At 48.8% G+C, this 20,052-nt stretch overlaps 6 protein-coding genes and 1 non-coding gene across 7 annotated transcripts; 4 read left to right on the forward strand and 3 right to left on the reverse strand.

Annotated features, from left to right (window-relative positions):
- Positions 1-5,434: 5,434 nt before the first annotated feature.
- Positions 5,435-5,871, forward strand: M421DRAFT_171240 (uncharacterized protein). The gene has a single exon (XM_033587775.1). The coding sequence runs from the start codon at positions 5,560-5,562 to the stop codon at positions 5,827-5,829; it is 270 nt and encodes an 89-aa protein (XP_033447860.1). The 5' UTR covers positions 5,435-5,559; the 3' UTR covers positions 5,830-5,871.
- On the reverse strand, positions 5,872-6,428 carry M421DRAFT_171241 (uncharacterized protein). Its single transcript, XM_033587776.1, has one exon. It carries the CDS (start codon positions 6,288-6,290, stop codon positions 5,913-5,915), a length of 378 nt encoding a protein of 125 aa, XP_033447861.1. The 5' UTR covers positions 6,291-6,428; the 3' UTR covers positions 5,872-5,912.
- Positions 6,429-7,578: 1,150 nt separating this feature from the next.
- M421DRAFT_64784 (Zip-domain-containing protein) lies at positions 7,579-8,945 on the reverse strand (the record flags this gene model as incomplete). Its single annotated transcript, XM_033596194.1, has 2 exons — positions 7,579-8,652; positions 8,796-8,945. The coding sequence occupies 2 exons, from the start codon at positions 8,943-8,945 to the stop codon at positions 7,579-7,581; spliced, it is 1,224 nt and encodes a 407-aa protein (XP_033447862.1).
- A 232-nt stretch (positions 8,946-9,177) lies between these two features.
- Positions 9,178-9,938, forward strand: M421DRAFT_64623 (uncharacterized protein; the record flags this gene model as incomplete). The annotated part of the gene is made up of 2 exons (XM_033596179.1): positions 9,178-9,287; positions 9,338-9,938. The coding sequence occupies 2 exons, from the start codon at positions 9,178-9,180 to the stop codon at positions 9,936-9,938; spliced, it is 711 nt and encodes a 236-aa protein (XP_033447863.1).
- Positions 9,939-11,652: 1,714 nt separating this feature from the next.
- M421DRAFT_t77 lies at positions 11,653-11,737 on the forward strand. The gene has a single exon. It is a non-coding gene; the product is annotated as a tRNA-Asp (tRNA).
- A 1,796-nt stretch (positions 11,738-13,533) lies between these two features.
- M421DRAFT_171324 (uncharacterized protein) lies at positions 13,534-14,352 on the forward strand. The gene has a single exon (XM_033587777.1). The coding sequence runs from the start codon at positions 13,686-13,688 to the stop codon at positions 14,151-14,153; it is 468 nt and encodes a 155-aa protein (XP_033447864.1). The 5' UTR covers positions 13,534-13,685; the 3' UTR covers positions 14,154-14,352.
- Positions 14,353-15,504: 1,152 nt separating this feature from the next.
- M421DRAFT_101577 (PLC-like phosphodiesterase) lies at positions 15,505-18,861 on the reverse strand (the record flags this gene model as incomplete). Its single annotated transcript, XM_033586659.1, has 1 exon — positions 15,505-18,861. The coding sequence occupies one exon, from the start codon at positions 18,859-18,861 to the stop codon at positions 15,505-15,507; it is 3,357 nt and encodes a 1,118-aa protein (XP_033447865.1).
- Positions 18,862-20,052: the final 1,191 nt, after the last annotated feature.

A 20,052-nucleotide genomic window follows, 5' to 3' on the forward strand; every position in this document is an offset into this window, starting at 1 on the left:
TTAATCTTAATGTTCCTTGCTAAGACACTAAGTTAAGATTCTTTGCTAGGGCTCTAGCAGCCTGAATGTTAGAAAATATAAGAATATTATTCAAGAATAGTAGGTAAACCAAGAATTTTACGCCTAGGCCTGCCTGTTCTGCAAGCTCCTGTTGCGCTGCTGCTGTGTGTGTGTGTGTGTGTGTGTGTTGGTCAGCAGGTGCTATGCTGTATGCTGTTGCAGCTGCTACGTTGTGTGCGGGCGCAGCTGCAGCTGCTATGGTGTGGTGTGCTGTTGCAACTTCAAAACACAAACCTTCAACAAACAAACCTTCAACGCTCTATAACTCGCGTTGTAGTAGGCCTACAACAATAATTTTTCACTTATTTTAAAGCTACAATTTCGCTCTATCTGTACGTGAAATTTCGCAATTTTTGAATATTTAATGCTAGTGCTAGCACTAAGGGTAGCTATGCAATAATGTTGCAACGTTGTTTCAAGTTTGTTAAATATAGGCACTTAGTGTTTTGGCTGTTAGCAACGTTGGCGCAAAATTAGGGCTGTTGGGCGCAAATTAGGGCTGTTGGGGCTGTTGAACAGCTGTTGCACGACCATGCCACGACTGTCAGCAACAGCCAGTCTAGGCCGGATTTCAAAAAACTTTTCCCGATGTAGTATGAGGAGACTAATATCCTGTACAGCTAGAAGCTCTTAGTCTCTAAGAATAGATAGACCAACAATGTGCTTAGTCTTAAGTAGTTAAAGCATTTTAACGCGTATACAAGAGCGCGTTAGAGGGGGTTGTACAGGCTGCTTATCTTAGACAGCTATAAGAGCCACCTTAACTAGGAATTTAAGGACTACTGCTAGGAGAATAGAATCCTTACCCTCTATATACCTCCTTACCTATTATATATACTTTAGCTACTTAATAAAGTGTGTTTCTTGCTATTAAAACTAAGGTACTTGTAACACGTCTAGGACTTAGCACACTAATGCGTCTTCTATATTAATAAGGAAGCTTCCTTCTAGCCTTTAGAGACGTGTTTTTTAACACGTTTATGTACAAGAACTATAAAAAGGCCTTTAAGGCATTAGGGCTAGTCCCTATTAACATGTAGGCAGTCCTTAATTAGCTTAAAGTGTAATTTTATACCCCTCTACTAATACCTCTACTAGAAACACTATAGCAAACTAGAACCCTAAGCAATACCTACAAATTTAGGTTATAATTAAAGATTATAAGTGAGCGCTTTATATAGTTACTAACATCTACTTAGGAGGGGTTCTTAAAGCTTATTAAAGGAGCTAAAGAGATGCTGTATAAAAATATACTTATTAAGGCTCGTGTATAGGAGCTTGAAGAGCAACTAGCAGAGATAATATAAGCGCAAGACTTAGAAAAGAAAGCAGATCTAGCATAGGGGCACAATAGAGTATAGTAAAGCAGCATTGTTAGTAGCTAGAAGCGCAGCTGCAGCTTGTACAGTGTTAAAGAAAGCGCGTAGTAGTAGTAGTCAAGAAAGAGCACAGCCAGTTCAACAGCACTATAGCAACTGTAGGAAGACTGGGCACAACGCTTGTACGTGCCAGAAAGATGCAGAAGAAGAGTCTGCATCTGATGCAAGTGCGTTGTACGCAGGTTCTGTAGCAAGTAGTAAGTAATTGCTTGTCCTGTACATCGGGAAAAGTTTTTCGAAATCCGGCCCAGACTGGCTGTTGCTGACAGTCGTGGCATGGTCGTGCAACGGCCGTTCAACAGCCCCAACGGCCCCAATTTGCGCCCAACAGCCCCAATTTCGCGCCAATGTTGCTAACAGCCAAAATGCTAAGTGCCTATATTTAACAAACTTAAAACAACATTACAACATTGTTGCATAGCTACCCTTAGTTCTGCTAGCACTAACGTAGATTATCACTAAGCCGGCCATATCACCGAACCAGCCACTTTCTCTTAGCACGACCACCTTTTACCCTAACACAATATGCCTTAATAATAACAACTTCAGAATACTACTAGAGAAGGCAGAGTTATCCTTGCTATCTAGGCCTTCTATGCTAGCTAATTTTGCAGTATCTACAGCGCTGCTAGAGCGTTAAACGTACCTTATTAGCAGGTCTCTAATTGCCTTTACAATATCACGTTTTAACTAGACATACACGCTAATTGCTAGAAACTTACTATACTAGAGGAGCAGATAATTGTCTAGTATATACTTAACCTTAATTTGCAAGGATTTGCGCCCTAGCTATGTAAGGTAGCAGATATAGCTAATAAGATACTTAGTGTGCGTAGTGAAGAGCCTGTTAGTAAACTATAGGCTAGCAGGCTTATAACGCGTTTAGACAAGCTTAAAATAGCCTTTAATTAAGCTAAGGATAGACAAAGGATACTACAGGAAGATCCTAAGATAATTAGTATATAGTTTAAGCTAGTAGAGGATACTTAAGTTAAGTATAGTGTTTGTAATAATAATATGCACAACTTTAATAAAACTAGGTTCTAGATAGGTGTTGCTTTGTCTTTAAAGGTTGTAACAGGCTTAGAGAGACGTGCTTAGCCAGAGCTTGTTCAGCCAGGTGATCGCGAGTAGGTTACTGTTATCTAGAGCATCTGCGCTGCTAGGTATGCAACCTTGCCTTTTATTATCTACGAAGGACACATCTATATCTCTGCCTAGTATAAGGAGACAGATATACCCTATAATTAGAAGCTCTTAGTCTCTAAGAATAGTTAGATAAATAACGTACTTAGCCTTAAGTAGTTAAAGCACTTTAACACGCATATAAAGACACATTAGGTAGGAGTATATAGGTTACTTATCTTAGATAGCTATAAGAGCTATCTTAACTAGGAGTTTAAGGACTATTGCCTAGAGAACTAAATCCTTACTCTATATATACTACCTTACTTATTATATATCCTCTAGCTACTTAATATAGTCTATTTCTTACTATTAAAGTGTAAGTACTCCTAACATGTTTAAGACTTAGCACACTAATATATCTTCTATATTAATAAGGAAGGCTTCCTACTAGCCTTTAGGGATATGTTCCTTAATATTTTTATAAAGGTTAACTACTAAAAGGCCTTTAAGGTATTAGGGCTTATTCCTACTAATATATAGGTAGTGTTAGATTACCTTAAAGTGCAGCTGCATACCCTACTAGCAGTACCTCTACCTAAAACGCTGTAGTAATCTAAGACACTAAGCAATACACACAAGTTTAGGTCTTAATCTAAGCTTATAAGTAACTCCTTCTAATAATTACTAAGTATAGTATAAGAGGGGTTCTTAAAGCTTATAAAAGGGGCTAAAGAGATACTATATAAAAATATCCTTATTAAGGCCTGCGTGCAAGAGCTTAAAGAGTAATTAGCAGTAATAACTAAGAGAAAATTGCGTAAGAGAAAGTAGATTTAGTATAGTGGCACATTTAAGTATAGCCTAGCAGCATTGCAGGTAGCTGCTGAGGCGTGTGTAGCAGCTTAGCTATCTAAGAAGACTTAGGGTAGAGGTAGTTAACTAGGAGCTTAGTTAACTGTTCAGCGCTGTAGGAACTGCAGCAAGACTAGACACAACGCACAAACGTGCTAGGAGGGTGTAGAAATATCTTCTAAATCTAATGTAAGCACATAGTATGCTAGGTCACTATTTAATAGTAAGTAGTTGTAGTTGCAGTAACTTGTGTTAGTTGTGCTAAGAGAAAATGGCTAGTTTGGTGATATGGCTAGCTCTGTGATAATCTACGTTAGTATTAAATATTTAAAAATTGCAAAATTTCACGTACAGATAGAGCGAAATTGTAGCTTTAAAATAAGCAAAAAAAATTGTTATAGGCCTACTACAACACAAGTTATAGAGCGTTGAAGGTTTGTTTGTTGAAGGTTTGTGTTTTGAAGTTGCGACAGCACACCACAGCAGCTGCAGCTGCGCCAGCACACAATGTAGCAGCTGCAGCTGCAACAGCACACAACAAAGCACCTGCTAACAAGCACACACTGCAGAACAGGCAGGCCTGGGCGTAGAATTCTTAGTTTACCTACTATTCTTAAATAATATTCTTGTATTTTCTAATATTTAGGCTGCTAGAGCCCTAGCAAAGAATCTTAACTTAGTGTCTTAGTAAGGAATATTAAGCTTAAAACCTTCTATACTTAATAACTATTCTATTAATAGGCCTATAATATTATTTAATAGCTTATTTTAAAGAGGAGACTTAGTAGTATATTAATATAATAAAAGTATAGTTTATTAAGTAGAGCTACTATTGTAGTAGGATTAGGAGTTGTTCTAGCTATTGCAGCTGTTAGGACTGTTAGAGCTGTTAGCTTAAAATTAGCTAGACATTAAATGCACATTAAATAACTATTATAGGCCTACAAGTCCTACTGTTGCCCACAGTACAATGCCACAATTTCCTAATTTCAACAATGGAAAAACTTTTCCCGATGTACATGGTGTTCACAATGCCAAGAAAAAGTGTCTAGCTTGGTGGTGTGTCTGGCTCAGTGGTGCTTTACGTTATATATAACTAGATTAACTATATTACAAAGCTTAAGTTCCTGCTATGCTTTAAAGCAGCCTATAATGCTATATTTACCTTAAGTAATATCTAAGGAGGATTCTAAGGCGCTAGACTAGTCCCCTTTAACCTAGAATAGGTTATAATAGGGCTTAATATAAAGCTACGCACTCTGTTACTATAACTCCCTAATAATAACAAGCCCTAGTAGTTATAAACCCCTAGTAATACCCTAGAACTTTAGTTGCAATTAACTTTAATTTAAGAGAAGTATAAGAAGTAGTAGGGTAGCTTACCTAATTCTGTGCTAAGCGCACTTAAGCACTATGCAAAGGGGGGAGCAATTCTATTGCATAAGCTAGTTTTAGCGCAACAGGAGAACGCTAAGCTTCACGCAGCTCTAGCAACTACCACAGAATGTAAACCGCGCAAAAGAAAACAAATCTAGAAGGAAGGGACCCTTATAGTTAAGGAAGGGTAGTAGATAGTAGCTCTAAAGGAGTTTAGGGCATGTAGTAATAGAAAGAAGTTAAAGAAGCAGGTGCGCGCTAAAGTAGTTAAGCCCTCCTAACTACGCTATAGACAGTGTAATTAGACTAGGCACAACGCGCAAATATGCAAGAATAATGTAGAAGTAGTCTCTAAATAATATTCTAAGCTGTACTGCACCTTGCAGCGCTGGAGTGTGGTGTTTTAGGCCATAATAGGGTGGGGTTTAGTAGGGTCTTGGCAAAAGTGTCCGACTCGCCCGTGTGTCCGACTCGCCCGTGGGGTACGTTATTCGCGGGAAGCACGAAAAGCATCTTCAAGAAACAAAGTCGAAGTACCGACCGTCTGCATTTGTTCCCAAGGCTATATATCCATCAATCGTAAATTTCGTAGCACCATTCGCTCACCGGTAATGCATCAATCGGCAAGGGCACGGATATTCTCTCCTTTTCATCTTCCATCAATTTTCGTCACCATCTCATTCTCAAGGTGCTGGCCGTTGCACCGACCGAATACCATCTCGTGCGAACCTCATTTGCCCCCTAGCGATCTGCCGGCGCACAGATGTTCAATTCTTCATTCAAAATCCTTTCTCTGTATCTTCTCCACACTTTTGTAGGCGCCCAGCTCCACCATCCTCGGCTCGCTTGGTTCCTGTCGGTTGCCCTCTCGAGTCTCGACAAACCGTCGCTCGCATCCGTAGCACCGCAATATTTACAAAGTAGATTGCCATGCTCACTGTGCATGCAAAAGTTTGGACTCTTCCGTGCTATCCGGCCGACTGCCGTCTTAGGGCTTGGCAGTTGTATTGCGCAGCAACACCAGCTACAGTGATGTCGATGTCGATGCGAGATACTGTCTACGGAAAGCAGCTAGGCCGCCGACTGAAGTCTCTGTTATTCTTTGCGAGGCACGGCTTATGTGGTGTGAACTCTTTGAGCTCCATTGCAGCTCTCCCAGCTGCGTAAGCAAGTGTTGGCGCACTCGTCATACTCGAGTGTCAGAGTAAAGGTTTCCCGGTCGACATGTTGCTTCCTGCATTCTTCCACGCATGGAGTTGCCTTCATATAGAGAGCGCAGCAGTGTGCATCTCCCATGTCTGTTGTACAGGGCTGCTCACGGAAATGAGCGATGACCTTTTCGATGAGAGCGTCCGTAGACTGCGTGAAAGTAGGTACGAGCTGGTAGAGGAAGATCGGTACGCAGAGAACGAAGAGGAGGAAAACGAGGACCGATCGTGGGCGTGATCGAGTCGAGCGTGGGCGAATGATGGTGTACATATCGGCCTTGGGCATCTCTTCTTGCTCTCAAGATGTCTGTTTGGGTAGATGATGCTGGTATACAGTAGTTTGGATATTGAAGTGTGGGGAATGGTGTGTCTGAAATGCTGTAGATGCAAGTGTCGTGCAAGTCGTGCGGCTGAGTTGCAGGTCAAAATTTAAGTCGTCGAATGCGGTGCGGAGAATCGTACAGAGGGATGTAGGACAACTTATATGGCAAGGTCAAAGAACACACGCAATGGTCGAGTATCGAGCCACTTCGGGGTTTCTAGTGGATATAATAAAGTCTGCTCACCGGCCAGCGCAAGTAAGCGTGCCATGTGTACGGTAAGGCGGCAGTACTAGCGTCACCCCGAGCTGTAGCTTGCTACCGGTATGGGATGCAGCATCGGCTATGTGATCAAAGCTCCCCATCTCGGCGTGTCTCTCTGTCAAGAGCTGTCGCACACCATGCTCGAATCGTCCTGATGCAAGGATCCGACAACTACCATGGAGCAATACATTGAATTGCGGCGTCAGTATTGCAATCTGAAAAGCGGGAACGTCTGCGAAATTCATGTCGAATCGTTGACTTTGTCCAATGTCAGATGCGGTAGCATTGTCTCAAAATAGTGCTGCCTTGGCGATGCCGCACTACCCTTCATCAACAGACTTTGAGGTAGCAAGCCATGGTAAGGCACTCTCGAAAGCTGGTGCTTGGAGATCTGTTGCGATTCATAGGTGTCTGCTGCAATTACTTTGCAGCAACTTAGCCGGACTCTGCATCTCGGCCTCATGGCATAATTAACAAGACTGAGATACAGCTCCGGCTTTGCATATTCTTCCGTGAAAATGACAGAAATAAAAACTGTGAGGGATTGTGGCGCGCGTGAACAGGCCGATCCCAGGTACCTATTGTATGGGCTCTGGTTTGCGCAGTAGAGCAGGAGTACGATCTGAATCGTATGAAGAGCCGGTCACAGCCGGAAAGCGTTTCATACGATGCGATTTGCGATTGTATGTACCATTGATGATACGGCGTTGGAGTTATACCTATTTCATGAGACGTCCGTGTAGCACGCGCCAGTGCCCATTTCGCCGGCTCGGTTTAAATCTTTTCTAATTACAGCTTCCTCGCAATGCGGATGCTTTTGATCGTCATGAAATACGACATGGTGATAAAAGCGCGGTGAGAGACGCCTGGCGACTAAGGTAGAATCCAAACTAAAATGGGACACCTGCTCGAAATGATGACTGCAGCTCAAGACCAAGAGATTCTGTATACGTGTTAGTTAAAGTTGGGACGCGTGTACGGCGGGGTGACCTACGCAAGCATGATACCCGCACCTGTGAACATAGCGGCGAATTGCGCGAGTGTCTTTTTGAGCTCTTCGGTCTTGTTTGGTCCGGTCTCCAGTAGCTCAGGAATTACAGCTACCGTACCAACGTACAAGAAGGTACCTGCTGTGAATGGCAGCAGCATATCACCCCACTGGAGACTGGTACCCCAGAGACCGGCGCCAGCAGCCTCGGCTGTGGCTGAGCTACCACCGAATTCCTGTACTGCAATGCCAATGCAGGTCCCAAGGAAAGCGCCTGCAGCCGTTACGAACTGGGCACCCATCGCCGCCCGCTTACTGAAGCCTGACTGGATGAGCAAAGCAAAATCTCCGACTTCGTGAGGGATCTCATGGAAGAACACAGCAACCGTAGTGGTAGCACCAATTGTAGGAGACGCGTAGAAAGACGAGCTGAGGGCAAGGCCATCAGTAATGTTGTGGGTGAAGTCGGCAATGAGGTTGAGATAGCCGCCGAGCTTGACGGTGGCACTAATTTCTTTCTCTTTCTCAGCTGCGACAAGCACGTCAGTCGCAGCAGGCTTGCGAGAGCGCACGCCGTCCTTCGAGTTGCTGGTTTCCACACCACTTGCCTTGGCCGTAGCCTCGACCTTTTCGTGGGAGTGGCCATGAGAGTGATCATGACCTCCCCCTCCCCCAGTCGCGATTCTCAACGCCTTATCCATAGCTACAAAAGTCACGAAGCCAACCAAAATGGCTACACCTAGTAGCAAGTTCTTGTTTGGCTCGACCATAACGAATTTGACGCTCGCAGGCTCATCCTCGCCCAAGAAGATCTCAGGCAGAAGATGGAAGAGTGTATCACCAAGCAGTCCGCCAACAGCAAAAGCAACCATGACCGAGAGCGAGGAAGGATCGATGTTCGGCGGGCACAGTGCGAGGAGGAAGTTGGGTGGGCCAGAGATGTACAACGTGGCAAGGAGTGCGTTCACAGCCGGGCTGCCAGGGAAGAGTACGGCGAAGATCTGGGAGCTCAACGAGGACGTCGTAGGGTTGGTAGCGATCTTGTGCTCGTTGAGGGCATGAACGAGCGGGCATTCCTGGGGAAGTTAGCCTGGTGTTGAGCACGCGACAATATGGTGCTCATCATCGACGCTGTTTCACGTGCACCTTGATAGTGTACATTTCAAGATCATAGTAGATAGCACTTGAGCTTCAGATGAACTTTCGTTGCAAAACATACCTGCAATTGCTCCTCAATCTCATGTACGCTCAATTGCCCCACAGGCACCCCTCCGGTCCCACCCTTAACTGCTGCTGCAGAAGCATTCCATGCGAGCACGCCAAGGAATATCGATAACGACAGTAGTGTTTGATTGCGGTGCGACACCATGATGGACGCGTACTGACTAGCTTGATCCCGGGCTGTGTTGAATTGAGAGGCCACAGGGTCAAAGCATGTGAACACCTACATCGGAGCCAGGCCAGGAAACCACGCTAAGCTATCGATAAGCTTCATTCGCTAGTGCGAAATTTTGGGAAGCAGCGACTGAGCGAGAGGACAATTTGACGCCGTCACCTCGCACTACCTTAAAAACCCTCGCAACTCTCACAGATCATACGAAATGGGTCGCGAACTCCAGAAGAAGAAGAACAAATCCTCGCTCCCCAAGAAGCGTCAGAATGGTCCGACTAAGAAGAAGGTTCTGAGTAACCCCATCATTGCAAAGCACTGGTATGTCCCAAGGAACACAAGGACCAAGGCTCTTACTGATCAGACCGCAGGAACCAGAAGGAAACACTCTCCCAGAACTACCGCCGTCTTGGTCTTACGTCGCGCCTCAACCACGCAACAGGCGGTACAGAAAAGACGATCAAGCTTCTCGGCCTCAACGATCCCAAGTCCTCCCGCTCCGACACCGCCGCCGACAGCACCGCAAACCGCCTGAACATCGTCTCTAAGCAGCCCACCCAAGCAATCGACATCGAAGAAATCGAGGTCGAGCGCGACCCCGAGACCGGCGCTATTCTGCGCGTAACAGGGCAGACTGAGGAGAAGTTCAACCCGCTCAACGACCCGCTGAATGATTTGGAAGACAGCGATGGTGAGGCTGAGTGGAACGGATTTGCCATGATACCTGAGCGCAGGGAGAACGAGCAGCAGAATCCAGTGATCAGCGAACTGGAAGAAGCGGCGAGGAATGGCGCGAGGAAGGCGCCCAGGAAACAGAGTGACAGAGAGGGAGAATGGTTAGATAGGCTGAACGATAAGTATGGCGAAGACTACGGGAAGATGGCGAGGGATAGGAAACTTAATCCTATGCAACAGACGGAGTCGGACATCAAGAAGAGGATGAAGAAGTGGAAGGCATCGCAGAGCGCTTGAGCTACTCGAAGGAGTGTTTGAAAAAGAGCATGGAACAGGCGTTAAGGCGTTCTTGCGATCATATGATGCGCTTCCAGAGTGATCGAAACAGCATTATGCCTTGATCAATTACACAATACATTTGGTTGCCGAGAATAGCACCTCTCACTGTGACTGCGAATCTGAATCAGACCGCGAACCTACCCAGGATCCTATCGACCAGCCGGTCGGCGGTATATTAACCAGGCATTCCACGAATACCGCTCAAACATCGTGTCACCGAGTCTTTCGATTACGTTGATTGCTCAACATCATGCGGGGAGCGCAGTCAAAGCTGTGCCGTAGATATGGTGGCAGGTAACATTTGGACAGAGAGGAAGCTCCCTCGACATGGCGAGGCTTGTCGGAGGCCGTAGCACAAGACTACTACGTATGTGTGCGCATCCGGAAACAATGCTATCAGTGTCAGCCATTACATCCAAACTCTGAATCTACCTGGAGCAGTTCGGGTTAATACAGCTCGTCCATGATCACACACAGCACTGACAAAGCCTCTCGTCTACGGCTCCAAACCACGTCCTGCAATCCAGGCCCAACAATTCCACATCAAGTTGATCGGCATGACGGCTGTATTGATCGAAACATCGACTTCTTTGTTCTCAGGCTGCCGGGTTGTTAGCATTTTGCTTACTCGAGATACAATCCTCCGCTACAACTGGACTGACGTTAATACTTTATAGCGCATATGAAGCTGAGCATCACCGAGGAGCACTGGCGTTCCTTCAGCGCAAAGCCTCAGAGTAGCAAGATCGCGGATCGCGGATTATATCTAAGAAAACAAGCGTCGTTGACACCAGGTCTAAGATACTTTCGAGGCTGATCCGATTCGCAAGCACTTCGCACGATTCCCCGTCTGGAAGCATGCTCGACATCCTACCGAGGTCGAATACATTCACCTTAGTCATGCTTGGGGTCCTCCAATATGCTTTACTTTGACGACGAGAAATCTGCACACCTTCCGCAGCCATCCAATAATTAAGAAGTTATGGCATTATTTCCAAACACTTGCACGTTATACATCAACTTGTCTATCTGTACATTTGAATCGACTCACTCTGTATCATCCAAAATGACCTCGATGACTGGCAACGCGAGTCGAAAGCAATGACAACTTTCTACAAGCATGCGATATACAATCTTCTTGCATCAGATGATTCTTTCCAGGATATCGGACATAGCTTGCGTTGAAGAATGCCAGGCATCTACCATCTTGATCACTGGTACCTACGAGCCTTCAAATGTGCCGGCTTGGATAGCTACGAACCGTCCCATGTCACCCCAGTCGTTGCAGTCTGCTGTTTCTTTATATTCCAGACTGGTCCTCAAGGAAACCGCAAAACCTGCCGCCAATAAGGAGGTTCAGGTGCTCCTAAAAATTGATCCATAACACGAGGACTACAATGACACGGCCAGCTCGGAGATAAAACACTAATTGCGGAATGTTAGACCTGTAAGAATGGAAAGAATGTCTTGAGAGGCAACTCCGTATGACCAAGTCCAGTGTAGCTGCCACGGCAAGACTCGGACTGCATGCCGAATTTCAGTGGTATGTTGGCGACAACTATCGTATTTCGACGGGGACAATGCGATCGTCTTGTCTCAAAATTAAAGTTATATTTATGGTAATTGGCTGATTCTTCATGGATCACATCTCTTCCCAATTTTAAATTGGACATCTTCGATAGTATAGTGGTCAGTATTTCTGCTTGTCATCCCTGGACAGCTCGCAGGAGGCCGGGGTTCGATTCCCCGTCGGAGAGATATTCTTTTTTATTTAATCTTCACAACATGTCCATGGAAGTGTTGAGTTTTTGGTGATGGTGATGATCTGTGCGTTAGGGTCAATCACCAGCCGAGGGACGCACGTCCACGGTTCAACCGTAAACACCACCTCGATATCGCTTTTGCACTCCTGTTCATCATCTAGATTGCCCGCCACACAATTAGATACGGCTGTAGAAGGTATACCAGCTTGCTCTCTCGTCATCGCCTGCCTTAGCATGTCTACCTGGAGCTGGAGGACGTTTCGGTCACTGTCATGGCTAGCACCCGGTAACGCACTGGGCTATCGTCCGCGCAGTTAGCCGTTGGCCATTGTCAATCTTCGCATGCGCGCCAGTAGTGCAGAAGTCAACGTCGGACATGGACTGATCAAGCTTGCTTCAACCTGTGGCTTGGAGGTTGGAACAGCGACTCACGCCCGCGGCAAAGCCCGGTCGATCATTCCAGATCGAAGAGCAATGTGGGGGTTCATGCTGTGTACCTATACTAGCCTTTCTCTGCATCGATTGATAGGACAAGAGGAGGCACAAATTAGCATACTAGGCAACTGATATTTTCTGGCGCCAAAACGGGGCTTCGACACAATTCGAGTCAAGTCAACACCATGCACGATTTGGCTTTGTGCTGACAACATAATACCGACACGACTTTGGGATTTGTGTATCACTCCGACAACATAAGACGCCTCAAGACCTTGGTATCCGCCCAATCCTGCCGCAAATGTGGGTTGCCACGTTGCATTGCAGCGCGGCTGATTGCGGGCAAAGGACGTCAGCTGGAGCAAAAGTCGAAAAAGTGATGAACAAATAGCAGCGAAGATGCAGCACTCTCATTTATGCACTGCTACTCCGGCTCATGACCTGGCCAGCAGTGGAGGCATAGGTACTGTGCAGAGTCCACGATACAGTCTGCTGGTTGCTACATCCATTGCAGCATGCAGGTAAATCCATATTTGCACAGTGGGGTTCTTGACCGGAACGTGGCCGGTGGTGTCCTGCTTCGACCTGTGCAGTTGGGCGCACTGGAAGTGGCATTCTGAGTGACTCACCACGACATGTCTGCCTCTATCGAACCGCGCGACTTGGACGCAAACTACGGTGTATTCTGTCGTACGTACGAATCCTGACGGACACTGCTGTGGATGATTCCACCTGTGCCCACGACAGCTGTCTTTTCCACCTTGCGCAACTTGATGAATTTCCGCGATGGGCACACGTTGTTCTCAACCCTGTTCTAGAGCTCATGGCATCAATACCTTCCTACGCAGGCTATTCTTGCCTCTTATTTTCATCGAACAGGCACACATAATCCCCGAGGGCACATGTCTTGGTCAGCATTACCACTACATGTTGCCAATTATACCTCTAAGGGTTCAGCTCATCTTCCGTTCTCACCGATCACAGCGTGACACGGTCTGATCTGTTGTAGACCGCTTCCTGATGGGCGCAATATCAGCCGCGACGTACAACTCCGAATACAATTCCGCGGCAGACTCCGGACGGCAAAATCAGGCTCACATCGACGATGTTGATGCGTTGAGTAATATTCGGCTGCGAACGACGCTCCACAAGCCACTTTTCGCTGTAAGCTTGTGAACGGTAATGGCCACCCAGCCAATAGCATCGATTACCAAAAAAGATATCGCTATTCCGCGGTTACCTGACACTACACAAAGCTCAGCAGTTCCAAATCAGCGGTTCGTGCCTGCACATCCTGCAGATTGCCACTATTGCGGACAAAGAAGCTTGCATGCAGCAGCCTGTCTGACCATCTTAACCTCGTATCGAAGCCGTATGCTGGTAATGAGAATCGCATCAAAAGACCTTTGACATTTGGCGCCTTCCGAAAGGGCACTTACATGCAGTGCGACATGCAGCTGCAGCAACCTTGATCTCCAACGCGTGGGGTAAGCTGCAATAATCTACCATGGTCAAGGACCCCCGCATCACTCAATGGACACGACATGGCATGCATGCACTACGCCCTGGAAGCCACATTTACATTACACAAGCACAGCTGAAACGCCGCTCTCAGCCACAGCTCGCAGATGGTCGCATCCGCTCTACCCAGTTTCATGCAGTCCCCATATGCACTCCGCAATCGTTGATGGTTCGAGCACAACACCGAATCATTGCAGACATACGGGCGCCTTGTGAGGGAGTCATTTCCAGCCAAGCAGGCAGCAAGGCACACCCACAGCAACTGCTGACCAAGCAACGCTTGCGCGTGGCTTGCGGAGAACCCGCGTCCGGAACGTGTCTGGTGTTCCCCCGCAACGGTGTTCCCGCTCGTAACCAGCTGCACGGAACAGGCTGCCGCGGACAATTCCGGTGGCCCTCCAACCCGTGGTCTTGCTTTCGTCGAATCTTGTGGGATCGTATGAGGGTGGCATAGATACTGAATCGTTACTGCCTTGGCCGAGTAGCCTGTTCGGCACGATCGCTAGTGCAGTGCGCTGGCAGCTGTGCGCGTGAACTGTACTAGGGAAGAAGCAACGGAAGCTAGACACGTCAACGTAAATCTTCGATGTCAAATGCGACGGCTGCACCCGCCGAAGTATGCGCATGTTGCTCAAGCTCAGCCGATAAGAAAAACACGATGAAGATCACGGCCAGTATCTCGGCACACGTCGTGAATCGGAAGGTGACCGCTATCAGGTTGCATGTCAATTTTTAAATCTCGTCGATTCGATGTAATGCAATGCACGATGGTGGAGAAGGTGGAAAGGTGAAAGTGCGGCATTCGTGGAGAAGCCCGATGGTATCATTTCTGTGTTGACCCTTGAGCTTTTGTTACGTAGCTGGTATCTTAGTCCCTTCTAACTCTATACGAGCCCCTTCTGAAAATGAAAATCTTCGTAAATGCTCGGGAAGGACCGAGAAGTGCATTTGCCGACGTCCTTCTCGCGCCCAACCCAGCCAGGCCTGCCCGTCCCTAGTCGAAGTGAAAGTCAATGTCTGCTGCATTGTAAAGATGTCCTGCATGCATGCGCATCAATACACCTGGTACCTTGCCAACGATGAAGAAGCGAAGATCGGATAGCCAATCACAGAATGCTGATTAAACCCCCTTCAGACTGCTTTCGGAGCGGGAGCCATATATGGGTAAATGAGTATGCAGATTCGAATCGAAAGTGGTGTCGTAGCTTCGTTAATGTACGGTAGTGAACAAAAGAGACAGTGAAATAACAGGTGTCAGAATGACTGAGCAACGAAGCTCAAGGAAACAAATCTAGGGATATCGCCGAAGTGTTGCTCCAGTGCCATGACCGCAGGCAAGCAAGCAAGCTCCTGCATGGTCCTGCGCCAATGGCCCTAATGTAACCCAAATGCAAGAATGAAAAGGGTATATGCGAAACGCAAAGTGAAGTAAACAAAGATCGTCGTGTCGACTGATCAGAAAAAACCAGGGTTAACATCGAGGTGGCCGCTTGTTTCGACGGGCGCAATTTGCAAATGCGTATCGGTGACATCGCGTGGATAGACTATGTGTGTGCGGCGTTGGTGACTCAATGCAGGTATATCGTCCGAGAAAGGTAGATGAAAACAGGATGCCGCGGCTCCTGCCGTGGCGTAAGCCATAGCAGGGCCTGGGTGGACCCGAAACGCCGATGAACACCAATTGATCAATCGTACAAATGTGATAGGAATACAACCACTGGTCCTGGCGGTGGAGACGCGTGTCTTTGGTCTAGGATGTCGTCGATGTCGTCGTCAGCCGGGTGGGATAAATCGCTAGGCGCCTGTTATCGCTCAAACGTGCTTGAGCGACTCATCAAGTCTAAATCTGACTCGCGAGACTCGCTAGTGATTCGTTCCTCTTTGCGCCTGCTGCCCGCGCTGGGAGCTCGGCTGATCAAGCGCCTGACGAAGTTGCGCTTCGGATTGGCGTTGATGGCCTCGATTGAGGGACTGGCAGGCTCGATGGATGACCTGCGGGAGCCAGTGCGCTCCAATACCTGCTCTGGAGCGTCCACAACATCCTGCTTCTTGATCTGGCAGAATAGAGTGGAGAACAAGTACTGTTCGCCGTTGCTGTCGAAGAGAGGCAAATGACGGTAGCCTTGCTGAAGGCTGTTGAGCTTGGCAGTGAAAGTAGCGAGCGGCGCATGGTTGGTAGTGCGCGCATCGAGCGAGTTCCAGACGGTCCAGCGCACAAAGACTAGACTCGGAAATCTCGTGCGAACGGTCAACTGCAGTTCGCTGTCGAACACCGGATTGTATCCGTTGCCCTCAACAATGCGAGTTCGCTTGCGGAGAGGGTTGCCGATGCCCGAGTGACCGTTGCGTGCAGAAGCATCTTGTCCGCCAACACCGACAGCATTGGCACCGTTGTCTTCGGCGCTGTACATCTCAAACTCGACGTACGGGTTGATGTTGGCATCCTGAGCAAGGCCCCGAGGACGTGGCAGCTGTTGAGCAGAGATGATCTTTACAGCAAACTTGACTTCCTTCTTAGGTGCTTTGCTGTGACCCTGGGTGGGTGTCTGTTCCAGGCGCAGGTCCGCAGGCTTCAGTACATAGCCTGTGCGGTCGTTGCCACTAGCAAACATGGCTTCGTTGAGCTGCTGTCCAAGGTCGTAGGTCTGCCAGTTGAGCGCAGCCATCTGTACTCCGCGTCTCCAGAACTTGAGAGGGTCGAAGTTGGATGAGTTGATTCTGAATGCATGTGGGTAGACGCGCATCAGGCAGCGCATGTTATGCGCCTCAAGAAGATGCTTCTCGCGTGAGCCAGGCTTGGTCATCTTCTCGAATGCACGTTCGTTGACCGAGAAAATGTGGTTATATGTCTGTGCATCGCTGGATGTAAAGTCGGTGAATTTGTATCCTTTGGTGTAAACACCGAGGTCCCCAAGAAGTTTTGTGATGTTGCTGGTCTTATTCTTCTTAGGCTGCTTCTTGCGCTCCTCTGCCGCGGTCACTTGCGGGCTGTCGCTGTCTTCAGCTGAGCTGACAAGTGCTGAAGTCGGTACAGTGTTGTTTGTCGAGGTGGTCGAGGTGCGAGGTGATGCCCAGAACATATTTGAGCGTTCTGGAGGACTCATGGACGGCGGGCTTGATATGAGAGGTGAGTTGGGGATGATGGCGTCGTTCAACTGGATAGGTCGAGACCACGGCGAGCTGAAGCTTCGTTCGCGTCTCTTTGTCGTCAGCTCATTGGTCAAAGCTTTGGCGTCCAACTCTTCTGAGGCAGCTTTGACCTTGATCAAAACTCTATTCTTCAGTTCCTCCGGAGAGGGCAGAGTCTGAGAATGGAAGTCCAAAGGCTTGAGGACCAGCTTGTCCCCAAACTCTTCACACATTGTCTTGACCATTGCTGCCTGCTGGTCTGCAGTGCAGTGTACCTCGAGTGACAGGATGAGTGGGTATTGAGACTCGACGAAGGCATACTTGTTGACAACCTTGATTGTGTCTTGAAAGGAGATGCTCGATGTCAAGGTGCGACCATGCATGACGACGGGCTTTCCATCGCTGCCATCCCAGCAGTCGATCTCAATGCAACGGCATCCCTTCTGGAGTGCTGTAATATAGGCTTCAGTGCTAGACTCCCCGGCGACTTGGCGTCCAAGCAGATAGGTGTTGTGGGAACAGGAGATGAAGTACTCGTTCAAAGGGCGATGGAGCTGCAGATCCTTCTCGACTGGCTTGATGACCGAATTTGCAGGCGAGGTCAAGAATGTCTGGAACGCAGTGAAGCTCATCGTAAGTGGGAGTGGGATCTCGCCGCCTTCTGCTGGGGTCTGCTTTGTCTTCGTGGCACGTGCGAACTTCTCGAAGGTGTTCGACCAGTAGTCCGGATCCTCTGTAACGTCGATACCCTGCTCGTGCTGTAAGAAGGCAAAGAAAGTGATCTTGTCCATCTCTACTTTCGATCCTGACTGGAAAGACTTGTAGATCTGCTTGATGTCCTTGCGCTCCTTCAGGCGCCTGACGAAGTACAAGAACTGCGTCTGGTTCAGTCTACCGGTGTTGAGAGTGTCGGCCTTGTTAAAGTAGATGCGCAGAGTTGCTTCTGTGCAGTTGATGTGCAGACTACGGCACAGCTCGATAGTGCTTGGGAAGTCCAGAGAGTCAGGTGCTTCGACGCCATTTGAGCGCTTCTTCATCTCGCGTTGCCAAACAAGCTTCGCACTCTTATCCGCAAAGCCCAACAGGCCCGCCATCATATCGATTCGGTTGCGTGAGACTGACTCGAGTGTCTCAGTCCACATGTTGAATACACCAATATCAGGTGCAATCAGGTGCATAGTCCGTATCCGACCTTTGGTACGTGATGTGTCGGTGTATACGATGGTGAACCAGTAGGGTGCCCAAGCTTCTGATAGACCAACTTCTTCACGGTAGTGCTTGGCCTCCAGTCCTGAGCGAATTTGTCTTACATCGTCGATGTAGAAGCACTTCGATGGTCGAGAAGGGTCCCAGAACACCTTTGCCGATTCTAGATCGAGGCGCAAGTTGATTTCCTTCTTCTCCTTCTTTGTGACCTTCCTCAAAACGGTCCCTTGCTCTAAGCGGGAGTTGCGCACCGGTGCTACGACTGCTGAGTCTGGTATTGAGCTAACACTGGGCTGGGTACTCGAGATGCCCAGCGCGTTGATGGGCTCGCCATATGCATCGTCGATTGCGTCCTCCTCTTCGAATGCGTCAAAGTCCGAGATGCAGGCCTCGCCGTCGGCGGCTGTCCTGCTGTCACTTCGTCTGCGCATGACGACTGGTCCTTGACTTCGATCTCGGTGTGCCTGCGAGTTGTTCCGGCGGAACCTGTTTGGGATGCCTTGCGCACCGCGGCTGACCCTTCGGATCAGACCAGGTCCTTTGCCGAGAGCCTCAGCCATGGCAGATGGAGACGAAGTAGGCGCTGCTGTCATTGGTGGCGGCAGAAGCGCATCGGGGAGGCTATAGGACGGCACGGCCGGTAGCGAGCTCGACATGATAGGCACAATGCCCTCTGGTGTCGACTGGAGGGAGGCATTGAGGTAGGAGGGTGTGGATGCTGGGCTGCCCCTAGAGCCAGGAATGCTGATGGCCGCCGTCATGCGTGCAAAACTTGGTGACGGCGACGGCATCCGGGGCCTGGTGAATGAGTCGTTGAGCAACGACATGTTTGCTGGTAAAATGCAAGATGCGTAACGTGAGGCAGTACTAATGCTTCTTCATGGTGTAGAGGAGCAACTGAAGGAGTGGATACGGCGGGCGGGCGCCAACGGGAAGTAATAGCAAAGGAGGATCAACAGCCAGCTGGGGTCCTAAGAGAGCATGAGCTACGAGCTTTCGTGCATCGTGAGATGGATCGATAGGCTGCGTTGCGTTCTCGGCTACGACGGGTTGGGATGGATGCACAAGCGCGCTGGGCGGGCGCGCAGGCAGTGAGCGTGTGGACGCAGGTCAGCTGGTGAGGCGGACAGCGCTGAGCTGAATTTCTTGCAGCGACGTGCAGACGCAGACACGACCAGGGTAGTGTATTTCGGGTAGTTGCTACGGGGCGCCGCTCGTGGGGGTTAGGTGCAGATGCCGAATGCGGTCGTTCGCACACGGCCGTAGGATAAACCAAAGCAGCGCGTGTAATGTTGGCTGTGTTTGCTTGCGCTGCGGGGTGATTGTGTGAGGATGCGTCGCGGCGAGTGGTGACGGCTCAAGAGATGGTGTCTGTGTCCAGCTCCCCTTTGTAAGTAGCACGGCACCGACGGATAGCTCTGAGGGCGAAACGGTCGCCTTAGGGCAGGTACGCTCAAATGTCAAGGAAATGGCGAGCGGCTTGGCGGGCTACTCCTTGAAGCAGGTAAGCCCGCTGAAAAATCTTTGCTAATACCACCAGCACACGCTCATCTTGTGCATCCCTTGAGCCGCGCCCCTGACCAGGCTGCTATTGGGCTCCGGGCTCTACGCCGCCCCGTCTAATTCGATTCATCCCGGCCACGTTGGACTCACGAAAGCCCTTCCCTGCTGGCGAGCTGCTAACGAAGCCCTAATGTTTGGAGAGCCGCGGACCGGCACACTGGGCACGCCCCAGCAATGAAACGCTCGCAGATGACGTCCGTACCGTTGCTGCAAGAAGTGGGCTCCAATCAGGCCAGCGCCAGAGCCTCTCTCCACAGTGGCATCATCAGGCCGCCAGGCATCACTGCCACATGCCTAGCAGCTGCTCGACAGCAGCCGTTGGGTGTGGTCGTGGTAGCCCAGACGTGCGGTGGTGCGCTCGCCTGTCACAACACCAAGGATCTGCCATGCTGGGTATGCTCAGTGCTCAGCCTTGCCACCCACATAATAAGGCATCCACGAGATTCCACGCGCTC

Source organism: Didymella exigua (genome assembly GCF_010094145.1).
Source record: "Didymella exigua CBS 183.55 unplaced genomic scaffold M421scaffold_16, whole genome shotgun sequence".
Classification (NCBI taxonomy): Eukaryota; Fungi; Ascomycota; class Dothideomycetes; order Pleosporales; family Didymellaceae; genus Didymella; species Didymella exigua.